General features: G+C 36.3%; 2 protein-coding genes across 2 annotated transcripts; both read left to right on the top strand.

Annotated features, from left to right (window-relative positions):
- Positions 1-1,026: 1,026 nt before the first annotated feature.
- Positions 1,027-2,301, top strand: LOC104872817 (trace amine-associated receptor 7a). Its single transcript, XM_019209772.2, is given in 3 exon segments — positions 1,027-1,075; positions 1,166-2,156; positions 2,159-2,301. Coding segments are annotated over 2 exon segments (1,029 nt in total). The 5' UTR covers positions 1,027-1,075; positions 1,166-1,231; the 3' UTR covers positions 2,263-2,301.
- A 12,972-nt stretch (positions 2,302-15,273) lies between these two features.
- LOC104872791 (trace amine-associated receptor 7a) lies at positions 15,274-16,308 on the top strand. Its single transcript, XM_010639113.1, has one exon. It carries the CDS (start codon positions 15,274-15,276, stop codon positions 16,306-16,308), a length of 1,035 nt encoding a protein of 344 aa, XP_010637415.1.
- The last annotated feature ends 1,964 nt before the right edge of the window (positions 16,309-18,272 follow it).

Here is an 18,272-nt window from a genome sequence, read left to right as displayed (position 1 = left end):
ATTTCTGGGATTTTGATTATAATGTATTGAGTGAAGGTTACAGTTGTTAAAACATAATTGAATATATTCACAAATGCAGCTTAGGTGTATGAATCCATTACCCATGATTTAGTTAAGTACTGCAAAAGTGTACTGAAAAATAATTTATTGGGCTGGGTATTTAGCTCAGTGGTTCCAACACCTGCTTTGTAAGCACAAAGACCAGAATTTGATCCCCTGTACCAAAAAACAAACAACAAAAAAGTTATTAAAAAACACAAATCCATGCTGGAAAGAATGAAAAGCTTATCTGAAAGAGTTATTGTGACAACATGCAAACAATTAATAAAAACGTCTCGGGTGGGGGGTTAACTCAGTGGTTCCACTGCCTGCCACACAAGTGCAAGGACCCGAGATCGATCCCTGGTACAGAAAAAAAAAAGCCTCATATTTATGAAACAGGTAGTGTACAATAATTAACTGGAACAAACAATATATTGCCACACAAGTGCAAGGACCCGAGATCGATCCCTGGTACAGAAAAAAAAAAAGCCTCATATTTATGAAACAGGTAGTGTACAATAATTAACTGGAACAAACAATATGCTTTCAAATTCTGAGCAAAGGTTTGTCAGCACATCTATTATTCACATTTCATCATAAGAAAACACCAAATGCTGTCAGCAAACTAGAAGTGTATAGAAGGGATGGGGTGTGCCTCAGTGGCACTTCGCCTGCCTGGCAAGAGCAAGGTCCTGAGTTAGATCCTCCCATGGGGAAGGGGGTGGAGTGCAATTTGAAGTCTTACTTCTCACCTTGAACAGTAGGATTCAATCTTTGGGGAAATAGATATGGGAAATTATTGCACTACTTACCTGAGGGAAAAGTGCTCAATTAGAATAAGAACCCTAATGATGCGCTCAAAAATGCATTAGAAAACAGATCATTCCTTTGAAAGAAAAACACTGTTCAGATATGAAGACATAAGGTAAGAAAGAAAAATATTTCACATTGAAAATAAACAGCATTTTATATAGTACTGAAAGTTGATTACTTGCGTATCTAATAATTTTATCAGATGACGACATTAGAACTGGTAAGTGCCTAAATATGGGGAAAAGTTGCAAAGAAAAGGAAAATTTTATAGACCTATTCACATTTGAGAGTGTTTGATATATTTTTTGAGGATTTTTGAAGGTGGAAAGCATACAGTTGGCCATAGAAGACGTCAAGGTTGCCAAGTATCAAAATCATGCGCAGTGGTGAACCCGCCCCTCCTGCAGCTGTCCAGCTGTGCTACGAGGACGTGAACGGATCCTGTGTGAAAGCTCCCTACTCCCCAGGCCCCCGCCTGCTTCTGTACCTGGTGTTTGGCTCTGGGGCTGTGCTGGCTGTGTTTGGAAACCTGCTGGTGATGACTTCCATCCTGCACTTCAAGCAGCTCCACTCCCCAGCCAATTTTCTGGTCGCCTCTCTGGCCTGTGCTGACTTCCTGGTGGGGACCACTGTGATGCCCTTCAGCATGGTCAGGTCTGTGGAGAGCTGCTGGTACTTTGGGGATGCTTACTGTAAATTCCACTCCTGTTTTGATGGCTCCTTCTGTTATTCCTCTATCTTCCACTTGTGCGTTATTTCCATTGACAGATACATCGCCGTCACCGACCCCCTGGTCTATCCAAGTAAGTTCACTGTTGCCTTGTCTGGCAAATGTATCGCTCTCTCCTGGTTGCTTGCTGTAATTTACAGCTTTTCACTTTTTTATAGCAGAGCAACTGAAGCTGGGCTGGAGGAACTAGTGAGTGCTCTCACCTGTGTGGGAGGCTGTCAGATCGCAGTCAATCAAAACTGGGTCTTGATCGACTTCCTGTTATTCTTCATCCCCACACTTGTGATGATAACTCTTTACTCCAAGATTTTCCTCATAGCTAAACAGCAAGCTAGGAAAATTGAAAGTCTGAGCCATAAGACTGCAAAATCGTCTGACAGCTACAAAGACAGGGTAGCCAAGAGGGAGAGAAAGGCAGCAACAACCCTGGGAATCGCAGTCATAGCGTTTCTGATCTCCTGGTTGCCGTACTTCATCGATTCCATCATCGATGCCTTTCTGGGCTTCATCACACCCACTTATGTGTATGAGATACTAGTTTGGGTCGCTTACTACAACTCAGCAAAATCCCTTGATATACTTTCTTTTACCCTTGGTTTCGAAAGGCCATCAAGCTCATTGTTACAGGCCAAGTGTTCAGGGAGAACTCCTTCTCCATAAACTTGTTTGCTGAGTAGGTTCTTGTTTTCGACAAGAATGACTGAAAAGAGATTCACTATAGATTCATCAGGGAGAAAATGAAGAATAATCCACATACAAGATATCTTATTGTAAAATAACTGAATTATGGTTCAGCTTTGATCCTGGTCAAATCCAGGTGAAATTCAAGTGCAATGTTTCTTGATAAATATAACATTCCAACCAAAATTTAATGTAAGGGACTTGAGCCACTCTGCCATTTATCACTGGCATTTATTATCCGGGGCTACTGAGGCTTCTCTGAGCTTCCTTATATGACAGTTACATAATAATTTCTTAGTAGTTTCTCTGAGAATATTTAACAACAACAAACAACAACAAAAAAACCAGATACGAGATCTACTGAAGGACATTTTAAAACTGTGAATCTTGGCTTTTATTACTTCACGTAGGTTTAATTCCTGGATATGTATCCTTTCTCTTCTATGTAGCATTTCCTTCATAAAATATAAATTAACCAAAAGAAACAGAGAGCTAATATGCCTTTGTTCAGAGGAGCCAAAGAGAAAGGCTGCAATATCTTGTGTCAGATTTCTACATTGAAAAATATGATAACAGGGTCAGAAAAAATAAAACAGGAAATATTTCCATCAAAGAAATCAGTTCCATTATTTAAAATGGAAAAAAAACATTAGTGTTATAAATAAAAACATTCATCTATTCAATGAGTTATTTTGCTGGTAAGTATCGCACTCATAAAAATTTACATAAAGTTCAGAAACTTGACAAATTATTATATGTTTAAACCGGGAGTTTTATGATTCCCTCTTATCATTTAACCTTAATTTAAATTAATTTACTTCTCTCTTAATTTGGAATTGTTCTGAACTTTTATAGTTTTCAAAAATATATATGAACCTATAAATATAAATATATTCAGAAGAAGTAAAAAACATTGATATGAACGTTATAATAGAAAGCATATATCAAGGGTGGAAAATATATTTAGTTAATACAGGCTCCAAACTAACTGAACTGTGTGATTCACAGCACCCTGCACAGGCCACGAAGTTAGAGAGAAAGTGCTCTTGGTATTCAGAGCAGAGGGTCACACGTCTATGAGAAAGGTGGATCTGCTGTGGGCTATCTTGTAGATTCCTTTCTCTTAGACCCCAATTTTTATTTATTTACTTTTGTTTTGTTTCCTTTGGCATCAATTTTTATTTTTTTATTTTTATTAGCACATATTTACAGTACATAATGAATGTATTTTTCATGGGGAGTTGGTATATATACCTAACACATTTTTTTAAATTAAAAAAAAATTTTTTTCCTCATTGAGTTTATTGGTACATTTTAGGTAAACAGTACAGTTACATTCATCATTGGGATCTTGTACCTTTACATGACAGGTCTTGGTTCTCATTTTTTCCCCTTGTCCCTGGCCTCCCTTCACTCCATCCTCCCCTCCCCATTTACAAACACTTTATTTCTATTTTTTCATTTTCTCCCATTTTTTTCTTTTCCCTTATTACCTTTCCCCTACCCTTCTCACTTTCCCTACACCTTTAGCCCTTTTCTTCCTATTTCACATTGTCAATTATATCATTAGGATCTAATGTACCATTATAGTTTTTCACACCAGAGAAACTATTGGGTATTTACACATGGGTGACTTATGTATTTCACTTAGGAGTATATCCTCAATATGTATCCATTTTCCTATGAATGAATCTAATTTCTCATTCTTTATCACTGAGTAATATTCCATTTTACAGAAAAATCCCATTATCTTTATCCAGTTTCCAACTGATGGGCAAATGGGCTGTTTCCAAGTTTTAGCTATTACAAACTGTGCTGCTATAAACATTGGTGCAATATGTCACTGTGATATGATTCTTTCATTTTAAAAAGTTAATTTTATTGGTACTTTTAAAGCATACAATAGAATGACATTCATCATTGGGAATTCGCACCTTTACACAATCCATCTCAGTTTTTATGTTTTCCCCATTCTCCTGCCCTCCTTTCCAACTCTCCATCTCCCATTTTCTCCTTCTTCCTTCCCTCTATCTCTTGATTCCCCTCCCTTTTATAGAAGATATTTTTTATTTTGTTCTTTATTTATATTTTGAGTTTCTTTTTTCTTCAGCTTTAATTGAATTTATTGGTACATTTTAGGGATACAGTACAGTTACATTCATTGTTGGGATCTTGTACCTCTACATGACAGGTCTTGGTTCTCATTTTTTCCCCTTACCTCTGCCCTCCCTTCACCCCCTCCTCCCCTCCCCATCTACAAACACTTTATTTCCATCTTTTCATTATCTCACATTTTTTTCTTTTCCCTTATTACCCTTCCCCTACACGTCCCACCTTCCCTACACCTTCAGCTCCTTTCTTCACATTTCTAAATGTCAGTTATCTTATTAGGATCTTCTGTATTATTGCAGATTATTCACACCAGAGAAACTATTCAGTATTTACACATGTGTGCCTTATTTATTTCACTTAGGAGTATATCTTCAATATGTATCCATTTTCCCATGAATGAATCTATTTTCTCGTTCTTTATAGCTGAGTAATATTCCATTTTATAGAAAAACCACATCTTCTTTATCCAGTTTCCAATGGATGGGCAAATGGGCTGTTTCCAAGATTTAGCTATTACAAACGTTATTTATATTTTGAGTTTCTTATACACAAAAAAACTCATGAAATATTCACCCTTGTGACAGACTAGAAATTTTAAAAAGCATAGCTTTTTCTCTCTCTCTCTTTGGAGAAGGAACAAATGCATACAAAAATGTTCTTGCTTCTTTCATAATTTCTATTTAGCTACACATCAATACTATTTATTAGAAGCACATGATTTCTTCTATTAATAAATAAGTACTTTTCTTTGAAATGTGTCTTTGTGTATTGTACTTTTTTATTGTGCTTTGGTAAAACTGTATGCCTTCATACAATTTACTGATAACTAAATGCACATTGGACACCTTAGAATTCTTTGCTCAGGATTCTTGAATTCCAAAGTTTATACTGTGAATTGTTTTTTCATTCTGGTAGTTTCAATATGAATAACTTTTTCTAAATCAAATTAATAGAAAAAGCACATATGCACTGAATGGGTCCAGTGTTCTTTTGTTTATATTCATTTTTCTGGTACAATTCTTAGTTATTTCCCCAGTAAGTACATGTCACATAAAAAAACACTTTCTAATCTTGGTTATCTAGCCAGAGAATAGTCATACGTGCTCAATTTAATGCAAGCTTCTTTCTGGATTGAAAATCATAATGTTTCTGGGGGGAATGTTTCGTTTTGGTTTTGTTTTTTTTTTTTGTACCAGGGATCAAACTCAGGACCTTGTGCTTTCAAGGCAGATGGCATAATGTTTATTTCTGGATTGAAAAATCACGTTGAATATCTAGTTCAATATTCCTACAATTGTTTTTGTTTTTTGTAATCTTTCAAATATATTAAATAAATCATTTCATTTTACCATACCAAGATCAATGCACTGTGCTAGTTTTATAAGTATTTAAAACTTTCATTATAAAAGAGAAATTACTTCTGATCTCATTATTCCCTGGAAACTACTTGTTCTGGATTTAGAATGTGAGACTTAATTTCAGTAAACATCATCGAGTGATTCCACAAATCACGGGTGGCTTCTAGAGCCAGAAGAATACATCAAGAAAGGAATTTAAATCTTGTAAGGATTATGTGTTCATTTATGAAATATTCATTCTGTACAATGAGGCCCTGCATTTGTGGATAACTTGCTTAGAGATGTTTTGAGCATGCAGTTTTTGTAAAAATTATTTTATTGGAAAAATATACATATCATAAAGAAAATTATAAACAAAGTTCTATACACAGATATCCACATCAGGGGGAATAAATACTTCATTATAACATTTTTTCAAGTTGTACTGAGGCTTGAACCCAAGGTTTTCACACAGCTACATCCCCTGAACTTTTTTTAAAGTTTTGAAATTATAACAGGGTCTTATTAAGTCATTAAATTGCCTAAGCTGGGCTCCAACTTGCAATATTACTGACTTAGCCTCTCAAGTGTTAGGATTATAGGCTATCATCTGCAATTCTTCATTTAAAAATATTTTTAAAATAATGTTTTTTATTATACGTGATTTTTTTTCTCCTGAAACTCCAAGCAGGGTCATGCAGATGAGCTCCATTTTAACTCCTGAGGCGGGATTGAACCATACATAAAACAAGACCCTGATCTTGCTACTTTATACTGCTTGATCATTAGCTCCTTTCAGACTCTTCTCCCCAGCAAGACCGGGACATTCAAATCCCAAGATTTACCTAAGCACTGCTGATGATAAACTGAATTTAATTCTTTTCTGTGAATACCAATTCATTATTTTAAATAAAAATGTGGTTGTTTATGAATTGTACATACCTTTAATAGCTAATGTATTTAATACTAACTTTGATATTTTTTAATTTTTTCCATGTTTAAAACAAAAAATGCATTTCTATGCAGTCTCCCTCTTTTCAGAAACCATATTGTGCATTCCATCACATTTTGTTCTGTGTTCTAGTGATGTTTTGTGTATTTATTTTCTTAAAAAAGTGTTATTTGAGGAAAATGCTTTTCACCTTTATGCCTCCAGCAGGAACTTTCCACTGTACATGAAACTGTCAATAAATATTTCCTGAATGAAAAACATGTACTGATTTTAAATATAGAAATATTTTAATAAATTTAGTAAGAATATGTCTATTTACATTAAGTAAATGTGATTTCTTACAGATCATTATGCATCGAGGTAGTTATTACCAAAGTTGAAGACACAATAAATGTTAAATTTGTGGTATTTTACTGTGAGCATTTATCAAACAGTGTGTTATTTGAACTGTCTGCGGGAAACAGCCTCTTTCTCTGAGTGGAGCATTTGTATTGAATTCAAGAACAGAAAAATTCACAAACCATGAATGTTATATTTTCCTGCATTCTCTTGTCAACCAATCATTAAATTTATGGTAGACTGACAAAACATTAATACAGAAAAGTACCTTTAGAATGATCTAAGGCATCTTTCCTATTTTCAGGGAATATCATACTCGATGTAAGACAGTGTGTGAGTACAGGTAGGGGGTTTATCACGCCTAGTAGCACTGTAACTTTGATGAGCAGTGTCCACAATGTGCCACCCACACGATTATAGGCTCTGAGATGCGGTCCATGTGTTGTTTCTTTGGAGGAAGCCTGCCCACTGGACACACCCTGGTGTGAGGGAGCCACCCAGAGAACCCCACTGCACTCCTGTTTACTCTGTGCACAGGAGGACACAGCATGGCTTTTGCATCTGGTTTCAGGTTATATGGGAGATGAGCCCACTGCAAAAGGCAGTGATGAATCAACGTGTAGTCCATACCTACACCTTGTTATACACTGATATTCCTGACTAGTATTACCCCCCTGTGTTAATTTTAAGCAGCCAAAAGGTAATTGGGAAGCTCTGTGGAAAGATAGTGGACTGACGGGGGAGGAGCTTACACTATTACATGAGTTCCACTAGACCTTGCTGTAGCTTCCCCATTAAGGGTTCTCCTAGATTCTACACTGGGCAGCAGACACTAGTTGGGGAGGGTGTTGGAAAAGGTCATATCAATACTCATCAGTCACTGGCATTATGTAGCTAGAGAGTGGGGACATTTCTTGCAGAAACTGCCTTATGACAGTTAATCTTGTGGACGGTGACATGATCGGATGCTACATACAGAAAGGCCAGATCCACCAAGTGAGCACTATGTGAAGACTAAATTTGCCATACCTTATTTTCATCTTGTCTTCATCTCTTCTCCCTGTGGAATAGGAGCAGTTAAAAGGGTGGAATAGGAATTGAAGAAGTAGACAATTCCATTTCCCTAAACCAAGGACTTCTGGCTAATCTTGCTCTGATCTGTTCACTGCAAAACTATTTACTGAAGATTCTTTTATGACCAACAGGGGAAGCATTTTAGAAGCCTTGGAAAGAGCCTCCAAGCATGATGTTCTTTGTTGATCAACCCACTGAGAAAAGTACAAATTTATCTGGGCATGGTGCTCTTCGTTGACTGAGCCCAATTATGAAAGTATAAATTTCCCTAGAATCTCCTATTAAATTAGACAAGATAGTTAACATCCCTATAATTGTACATATATTGAAGCAGCATTTTTGTTTAACACAGTTGTGGGAGTTCTTTTTGTGTGAACCACTCCATCACTGTGCTTTCACTACTGTCACAGGCATTGTGTTTTACCTGAACTGAGCGTCTCAGAATTAAATTCATAGATGCACTTCTCAACTTACTTTGCTCAGGTTTGTTTCCTCCCGCAAGATCTCAAGCTTCATGAGAACAGATAGTATATATTTTATTCATTACTTAATACACCCCAAAGACATACTCTTAATGTTTTCAGTAGATGCGCTGATTAATGAACAAATCTGAGAGTGATGGGGGGAAATATAAAGTCATTTCTCTACCTAAAATGACAAGTATCGCTGGGTATTTTTGTTGTCGTTGTTGCTTAGAACAACAGTCTCAATTGGAAGGGGCATTGATTTTGCACCTTGAGATCAATGTTCACCTTCACCAGTATCTGAAGACTCATTTGGCTGGCACAGCCACGGGAATTTACTGGCGCGTAGTAGCAGGGACGCTGCTATGTCACGCCACATACAGAGAAGCTCCCCATCCGTACGGGTTATCAGGACTGGAGTATGACTAGTGCACAGGTGGAGACTGCTGGGTACAGGCTTCCATTTGAACCAGCGATGAAAGCAGAGAAGTGAATGCAGGATACTGTGCTGTTTTCTGCCTTCGCTCCCTTTTCTGGATTCTAAGCTCAGGCCAGAGTATGAGAAAAAAAGTTAAAAGCAACTGTTGTGAAGCTGAGCAGGGATGAAGGACCTCACACAGGTGGAGAGCAAAAACCGGGGTTCACTGTCACCACCACAGAGTAAGGACCTCAATAAACACCCCAGGATGTCAAGGAGACTTCTGAGTAAGAGAAAAATCAGAAAAAGATGAGCCTTCACAAGGTCGAAGATCTAAACTGTACACAGCACAATACCTGCTCTGCTTCTACCCTGCCAGGCTGAAGAAAATGAAATCCTGTCAGGGAGAAAAGAGAACCATCAGACCCTCCATAATTTGCTTGTGTAATTGCCAGTACTCAGTAAAAATAAACAGACATTTCATGAAGGAAAAGTAAATGACCAAGCGCTGAGTAGCAGAACGACTCTCACCTTATGTGGAACTAACAGACGTGGATTTTAAAAAGAAATTTCAGCAGAAATTAGAACTCTAAAAAGAATAAGTGAGAAATGTAGAACTGAAAAAATGAAATACTGAAGTAAAGCGCTCCATTACAGTGTAACAGCAGACTAGAAACTGTAAAAGAGGGTTACTGAGCAAAAAGCAGAAAAATAGAACTCAGAGAACAAGTTTGGAAAATATGGAGAACGATGTGAGTCTTGGGGACATGAAGAAAAATTCTTAGTGAGCACAGTATGATTTTAAAAGCATAGAGAAAATGTGTAAAACAGAAGCAATATTTGAGAACTCACTTTACTGATAATTTTCATATACTGATGAAGGCATGCAGATAAACTGGATATAGAAGCTGGCCAAAAATGCCTGCTATTATGATGATGTTTGCATTAAAATTGTCAGCTACTTTGCACACTTGAATTTTGCCCTGTGAGTAATACAAAATAAACAGTGGCTTTTTGGAATCCCCACCATATTTTAGGCAGCATATGGCTTTACAATGCTGATTAAAATCCATAAAATATGAACCATGTCAAGCATTCTAAGAAAGTTGCCATGAAATTGCATCCATACTCATGAAGTTCAATTCTGATTTCAGAAATATCAAGTGACAGTGATGAGACAGAGTTTATGTGGAAAGTTTTCCAGGCATATTTATTACTTATTCCCCAATAAATATTGTCAAATATAAATAATCTTTTCTAATTCTATTTTTGAGCTTTCAAATATTATATGTCTTCATTTTAACAAAAAGATGTTGAAGATATCTGATAAACATTATAAAGTTTCTTTCTGGATTGAAAAAGTATTTTGAACACCTGGTTCAATATACTTACAGCAGTCTTTGTGTTTATAACCTTTCAAATACGTTATACAAATGAGTTAATTTTACCAAATCTCTTCCAAGATCAATATACTATTCTATTTCATAAAGTCTTTAAAAACTTTCATTATGGCTGATAAAATACCTCTATTCTTATTATTCTCTGGCAATTACATTGAGCTCTGTCTAGAATGTGAGCATTCATTTCACTCATATGAATGAATATTCATTCATATATTCTCAAATATAAATTGAGATTCTGGTAGTCATTCCATGAGTGCTGCAAACAGAAGGATATAACAAAAAAGGGAATTTAAACTTTGTAATGATTATATATGAATTTACGGAATATTCATCCTGTCTATTAGATTGCTTGACTCACATTAACTCATTTCATATTTATAACAACCTGTTAAGTAGGCAGCATTATTCCTTTTACTGAGAAAACTGAAGCATAGACCTGTGAACTCTCACACCAGTGTAGCACATTCAGTAATCACAAATGAGTATTCACACCGAGGAATCCAGAGAGTGAGTGAGATTCCCCTAATTGTGCTCCACCTTGAAAAAGAAGATGCCCACGCACTGCACATGACTTCCTTGGAGATTTTTTGAGCATGAAGTTTTTATAAACATTACTACAAGGAACAATCTAATTTGCATAATGAAAATCATAAGTAGTACTCTACAGATATAAACATAGGAGGAAATGACTGGTTAGTTACAACTTTCATTTTCCTCTGTGGTGAGGGCTGAACCCCGGGCCTTCCCACAGAGCTACATCCCCCAGTACTACTTTTTAATTTTCATTTTGAGACAGAGTCTTGCTAAGTCACTAAATTGCCCAGCCTGAGTTCCAGATATGTGTAGGCAAGGACTTTCGGAACAGAAACCCAGTGGTGCAAGAAATAGCACAAAGAATCAACAAATGGGATCATATCAAATTAAAAAGCTTCTACATAGCCAAGGAAACAATCAACAGTGTGAAAAGACTACTTACAGAATGGGTAAAGAAATTCGCCAGCTACTCCTGAAATGGCAGACTAATCTCTAGAATACAGAAAGAACTCAGTAAAATTAGACCACCCAAAATAAAAGACCCAATTAAAAACAAGCAACTGAAATGAAGACACTGCTCAGAAGAGAGTAAATACATGAAACGCCAATAAATATATGAAGAAATGTGCAACATCACTGGCCATTAGAGACATAGAAATAAATAAATACTGCTGTGATTCCATATATTCCAGAAGGAATGGCTATCATTAGGAAATCAAATAACAACAAATGCTGGAGAGGCTGGAATGAAAAATAAATACTTCTATACTGTTGGGAATGTAGACTAGTACGACTTCTATGAAAATCAGTATGGAGATTCCTCACAGCAAACAAACAAACTAGAAATTCCATTTGATCCAGCTGCTCACCTTCTGGATATCTTCCCAAAAGAGTGAAAGACATCATAGTGTAGTGATATACACACATCTACACTTACAGCACCACAATTCATAAAGTCTAAATAATAGAAGTCCATTAAGAGATGAATGGATAAAGAAGGATGGTATTTTTACCGTAGAGTACTACTCTGCCAAATCGAATGATAAATTTCAGTGATTTGTAGGAAAGTGGATGCCGCTTTAGACCATAATGTTAAGTGAAATAAATCAGGCACACAAGTTTAAATAATACCTGGTTTCCTCTTATGGGATAAACACAAAATATAAATAAAGAGCAACACAAAAATAGATAATAGAAATGAGAGATAGATCTTTTATAAACAAGAAAGTGGTAGAGATGGGTGGAGTAGGGAGAGGATGGAGGAAAAGGCTATGAAAATGTGTTATGTACATGTATCGGCAGCCCAACAAAGGATGTAATCATTATGAAATACAACGTGTAGTAATATAAAATAACAATTGAACGAATATGATGAGGAATAGGTTGAAAGGGTTAAAAACCAAAACACAAGCAACACAAGGACACATTGCAGGGAAATGGAGTCTAACTGAAGGGATTTCTACAATAGTGACAGAGTTTCTCCACCCTACCCTAACCAATCTCCAACCCACAGTACACAAATATAAATATGAGAATGCAAGCGTACAAGATACACCCCAAAATCCCTATTAACCAGAAGCTGATCTAATGGGTACTAGAATATAGGAAAATATGGGCAAAAATTCAAAAATCATTTTAAAACTATTTAAAGACGTAAAGGAATAACTATATAGGCAAATGCACAAGATATTTAACAAGCCCAAAGATAATTTAATTAAACAGATAAAGGATCTTACCCATAACATCAGAAAAGCTATAGGTTTCTGAGCATAAACCTCAATGTGAGGACAGACTAGAGAAAAAATTTTCAATCCCAAAAGAAAACAATTGTCATTCATTCTATGTCCTGAAAAATTAGCCTTCAAAATTAATGGAAAATCAAGGACTTTAAATCCTAAAGAAATTCTCAACCAAGAAACCTGCATTGGAAACACTTGAGGGAATCCTAGACTGTGAGGCCACCAGCACTGAGGAGCCCAAAGAAAAGTATAGATCTAACAGACCAGTTATACAAAAAAAGGAAAAAAAATGCAATAAACACCTTATAATAACAGCACAATGCCTATGTATCAACCCACCAATTAAAAGATTGGCAGGCTGGATAATAAAAAAGCAATCACTTTATGCCTACAGGCAACATACCTCATTAAAAAGGAAGTACATACACTGAAAGTGAAAGTGTTAAAGGGAATACTGCACTCAACCAGAGCCCCCAAGAAGCAGTAGTAGTGATCTTCTATTCAGACTCCAATCCAAAATGATCAGAAGAAACAAAGATTGCCACTATATACTGGTCGAGGGAACAACAGGGAGCAATAACGATTATAAATATCTATGCATCGAAGGCCATTGCACCCAGTTTCATAAAACAAAAACTGCTGCAGTTAATAGGACAAATAGACAGTGGATCATAGTGGAGGACCTCAGTACCCTCCTCTTCCCAATTGGGTAAACCAGAACATAAAAAAAAAAATCAACAAATAAATATCAGAGTTAAGCTACACCATTGAACAAATTGACTTAACAGACATTTGCAGAGTGTTTCATCCAAAAGCAACAGATTTTGCATTGTTTTTCTCAACAGCACAAGGCACATTTTCCAAAATAGACCGTATCTTAGGCCACAAAGCATTCATAAATAAATACAAAGAAGCAAAATAATCCTTTGTATAGAATTGAATACAAACACATAGTGGAATAAAGCAGAAATAAAGAGCAAGAGAATCCACAGAAGCCATGCAAACACAAGGAGATCAAGTAATACGTCATTGAATAATCAGTGGACCACAGAAGAAGCCAATAAGAAAATTAAAAAGTTTAGAATCAAATGACAACAGAAGCAGGCACGGCAAAACCAATGGGAAACAATGAAAATAGTTCTGAGAAGGAAGGTAATAGCTATCATGCACACATAACAAAGAGAAAGAAGAACAGTAATTCCAAATAAATAACCCGATGATGCATTTCAAGGTGCAAGAAAGAAGAGTTCAGTTCAAATCTGAAACTAACAGAAGGAATGAAATCAGAGAAACGAAGAGGGAAATTAATGAAATAGAGACTAAAAAGACAATATAAAAATCGATAATGAATCAAAGATTTGGTTCATCGAAAGAATGGAAAGGAACCTGGGCACAGGGAATAGAGAAGGGAGAGCAGGGAGGAGGAGGAAAACTGGATCAAGATATGAAATGTGTATGAACCGATTCCCCATGATGAATGCATTTGTAATGTATCACAAAGGTACACTGCATAAACAAATCTTTAAAAAACATAGGGCCAGGGATTTAGCTCAGTGGCTCCAGCACCTGCCTCGCAAGCGCAAGGACCTAGTTCAATCCCTGATACCAAAAAAAAAAAAAAAAAAAAAAAATTCATAGTCGATGCTAGAAAGCGTGAAGAACTTATCTGAAAGACTTTTAATGACAGCAAGAGAATCATTAATAAATACATATTAAAAACACGAAGAAGGTAATGTACAGTACTTAATCAGAACAAACAATGTGCTTTCAAATTCTGAGCAAAGGAATATTGGGACACACACTTTTCCATTTCCATTGCATGAACACACCACATGTCAGCAACAAATTGGACGGGCACCTACTTGATTTTAGAGGGAGCCCGATGACCGTTTAAAGTGTCTTCCTTGAGTCCTTACACTATGGGATTCCATCCTTCCCACTTTAGATATTTTCAATCATTAAGCTATTTTCCTGAGGGAAAAGAGTGTTCAGGGCATTGTCTTAGCTTTGTGTAATTAGGATAAGAACCCTGATAAAAGGTGGCACCCAGACATGCATCAGAAAACACACCATTCCTAGGTCGTATTCTTAAAATGGCTAGGGGCTAGGACTCCCTCATGTTGGAAAATGAAGTTTCAGGGATCATACAATCACAAAGGTGTCATAAATTAGAATGTGGCATTATGATTTTTATTGGCCAAGTAGATACTATGCACATCAGACAATAGCTGAATAATGAAACATGTTGGATTTTGTGGTTGTTTATTTGCATGTACGTGTGCAGGTAACTTCAGGAAAAAGAAGGTAATACAGAAAAAAAATTTTAAAAAGCACGCTATTCCTCTTATTAAAAAACATTGCTCAGGTATGAAGATATGGGTAAGAAAGAGAAATATTTTTAAATAGAAAAAACAGCATTTTATGTACTAATGAAGATTACTTGTGCATGAGGAATAAAATAATGTTATAAGATAAGGATATCAATCCATTTCTAAATGTGGTAATAAGATACAAAGAAAAGGAAAAATTTATTGATATACTCAGAAATACTTTTTATTTTTTGAAGATTTTTGAAGATGGAATTACACACTAGGCTATAGAAAATGACAGATTTCTCAGATACTGAAAGACAATCATGACCGCCGGTGAACTGACTCTTCCTGCAACTGTCCAGCTGTGCTTTGAAAATGTGAACGGATCCTGTGTGAAAGCTCCCTACTCCCCAGGCCCGCGCCTACTTCTGTACCTGGTGTTTGGCTCTGGGGCTGTGCTGGCTGTGTTTGGAAACCTGCTGGTGATGACTTCCATCCTGCACTTCAAGCAGCTCCACTCCCCAGCCAATTTTCTGGTCGCCTCTCTGGCCTGTGCTGACTTCCTGGTGGGGACCACTGTGATGCCCTTCAGCATGGTCAGGTCTGTGGAGAGCTGCTGGTACTTTGGGGATGCTTATTGTAAATTACACTCCTGTTTCAATGGCTCCTTCTGTTATTCCTCGATCTTCCACTTGTGCTTTATCTCTATTGATAGATACATCGCTGTCACCGACCCTCTGGTCTATCCAACCAGGTTCACCTTCTCGGTATCTGGCATATGTATCACCTTCTCCTGGCTGTTACCCATTACTTTTTGCTTTTCCCTTCTTTACACAGGGGCAAACGAAGCTGGGCTGGAGGAACTAGTGAGTGCTCTCACCTGTGTGGGAGGCTGTCAGATCGCAGTCAATCAAAACTGGGTCTTGATCAACTTTCTATTATTTTTCATCCCTGCTCTCGTGATGATAACTCTTTACTCCAACATTTTCCTCATTGCTAAACAGCAAGCTAGGAAAATTGAAAGTCTGAGCCATAAGACTGCAAAATCATCTGACAGCTACAAAGACAGGGTAGCCAAGAGGGAGAGAAAGGCAGCAACAACCCTGGGAATCGCAGTCATAGCGTTTCTGATCTCATGGTTGCCGTACTTCATCGATTCCGTCATCGATGCCTTCCTGGGCTTCATCACACCCACTTATGTGTATGAGATACTAGTTTGGGTCGCTTACTACAACTCAGCAATGAATCCCTTGATTTATGCTTTCTTTTACCCTTGGTTTCGAAAGGCCATCAAGCTCATTGTTACAGGCCAAGTGTTCAGGGAGAACTCCTCCCCCATAAACTTGTTTGCTGAGTAGGGTTTTGTTTTTAATGGAAAAGAGATTCACAATGGATTCATCAAGGGGGGAAAGAAAAGATCATCTACGTCCAATATCTCTATTATAAAATAATTAAATTATGCTTCAATTTTGGTGTAGGTCAGATGCAGGTTAAATTTAGATTTAATGTTCTTTAGTGACTATAACGTTAAAACTTAAATTAATTGTCAGGGACATGACCTTAGAGTCAAACTGCATTCACCACTGCGATCTTGGGTTACTGAATTTTCTCTGCATTCCCCCGCCTTTTTTTTTCTGGTACAAGGAACTGAACTCAGGGCTTTGCACTTAACAGGCAGCTGTGTCCTTACATTTCCTTATGTCAGATTAATAACATTTTCCTTGTAGTACTTCTGAGAATATTTAACATAAACGATGTAAAGACCTACTAATATTTTAAAATTCTTATTCTTGGCTTTTCTTAGCTTATGGAAGTTTATTTCCTGGATATATAGTGTCTTTAATACTTCTTAATAAAATGTAAATTAGTTATAAAAAATTTAGGGGAATGGTAGGTCTTTATTTAGAGGGTCATAAGAGAGGCTGCATTATCTAGTGTCAGAATTGTATATTCAAAAAAGGTCAGGAGATATATCTATTAATTAATACTAGTTCCGCTGTGTACAATGGAAAAGAAAATTGATGTTGTAAATAAAAATATTCACCCATTCAGTGAATTTTATACTCATAATTACTGCACTCATAAAAAACATTATAGGAAGTTCAGGAACTTCATAATTATGTATTAGGGATTTTTAAATTCCTGCTTGAGATGTAATCTTGTTTCTAAATGAATTTATTATTTGTTTAATTTTTGAATTGCTCTAAACATCTACAGAAGTGTTCAAAGATACACACGAAAGTATAAAAGAGAAAGTATACATTCAAAAGAAGAAAGAACACACAGGTAAACAATGCAATCCAAAGCTAATGTCAAGGGTGGAAAATACATTCCATTCATGCGGTTTCCAAGCTCCTCAATTAGTTATGTAATTCACAACTTATTACACAGGCCAGGTAATTAGAGAATAATTGCTCTCAGTATTCAGATTAGAGGGTGCATGTCCTATAAACAGTGTAAATCACCCACAGGACTCTTTTTAGATTAGTTTCTCTTAAGCATCAAATTTTATGTATTTATTTACATTTGTTTTTCTTCTATTAATTTTGTGGTTATTGGGAAGTGTTGGCAGTGCATAATGATCACGTTATTATGGAGAGTTGGTGCACAACACAACTTTATACTTTTCTGCAACCCATCCCCTCTCCTTCTTCCCCCTCCCTCTAACTCTTGCTCTCTCTCTGTCTTTTGCGAAAGATCTTTCTCCCTGTTTCCTACTATCTATCTTTCATTTTTATCTTCCTCATACAAGTGAAAACATGCTTTAGACAGACATTAAATTTTTAAACTAAGAGCATCATATATTTGGATAAGGAACAAATACACGCAAAAATGTTCTTGCTATTTTCTCTAACTTCTATTTAGACATACATCAATATCATCTAGCAGAAAAACATGATTTCTTTTATTATCAAAAATGGTTTGAACTTGAAACCTTTCTTTATATAGTGTACTCTTCCTGGTTTTACGGTGATTCGGTAAAACTATGTCTTTATGCGATGTACTGATAAATACGTGCACCCTGGTGCCTTAGAATTCTTTGCTCACAATTATTCAGTTCCAAAGTTGAATACTATCAATTTATTTTCATTCTAGTGGTTTCAGTATGATTAGTATTTTCTAAATAAAGTTAACAGGAAACAGCAACACATATGCATTGGTTGTATTCAAGTTTCTTTTGTTTATATTTGTTTTCCTGGAATAATTATTAGTTATTCCCTGTAAATGTTTGTCAAATACAGTAATAACTTTTTCTAATCCTGTTATTCTAGCTAAAAATATAGTCATACGCCCTCATTTGAACAAAAAGATTTTGAAAGAT

The sequence above is a fragment of the Fukomys damarensis genome, unplaced genomic scaffold (genome assembly GCF_012274545.1).
Source record: "Fukomys damarensis isolate Sample0158 unplaced genomic scaffold, DMR_v1.0_HiC HiC_scaffold_14, whole genome shotgun sequence".
In the NCBI taxonomy this organism is placed as follows: Eukaryota; Metazoa; Chordata; class Mammalia; order Rodentia; family Bathyergidae; genus Fukomys; species Fukomys damarensis.
The sequence above is the reverse complement of the archived record's forward strand: the minus strand, read 5'-3'. Positions and strand labels throughout refer to the sequence as shown.

Bases quoted from the DNA above. Each gene is read 5' to 3' on its own strand.
- LOC104872791 (XM_010639113.1), top strand. From the start codon at position 15,274: ATGACCGCCGGTGAACTGACTCTTCCTGCAACTGTCCAGCTGTGCTTT.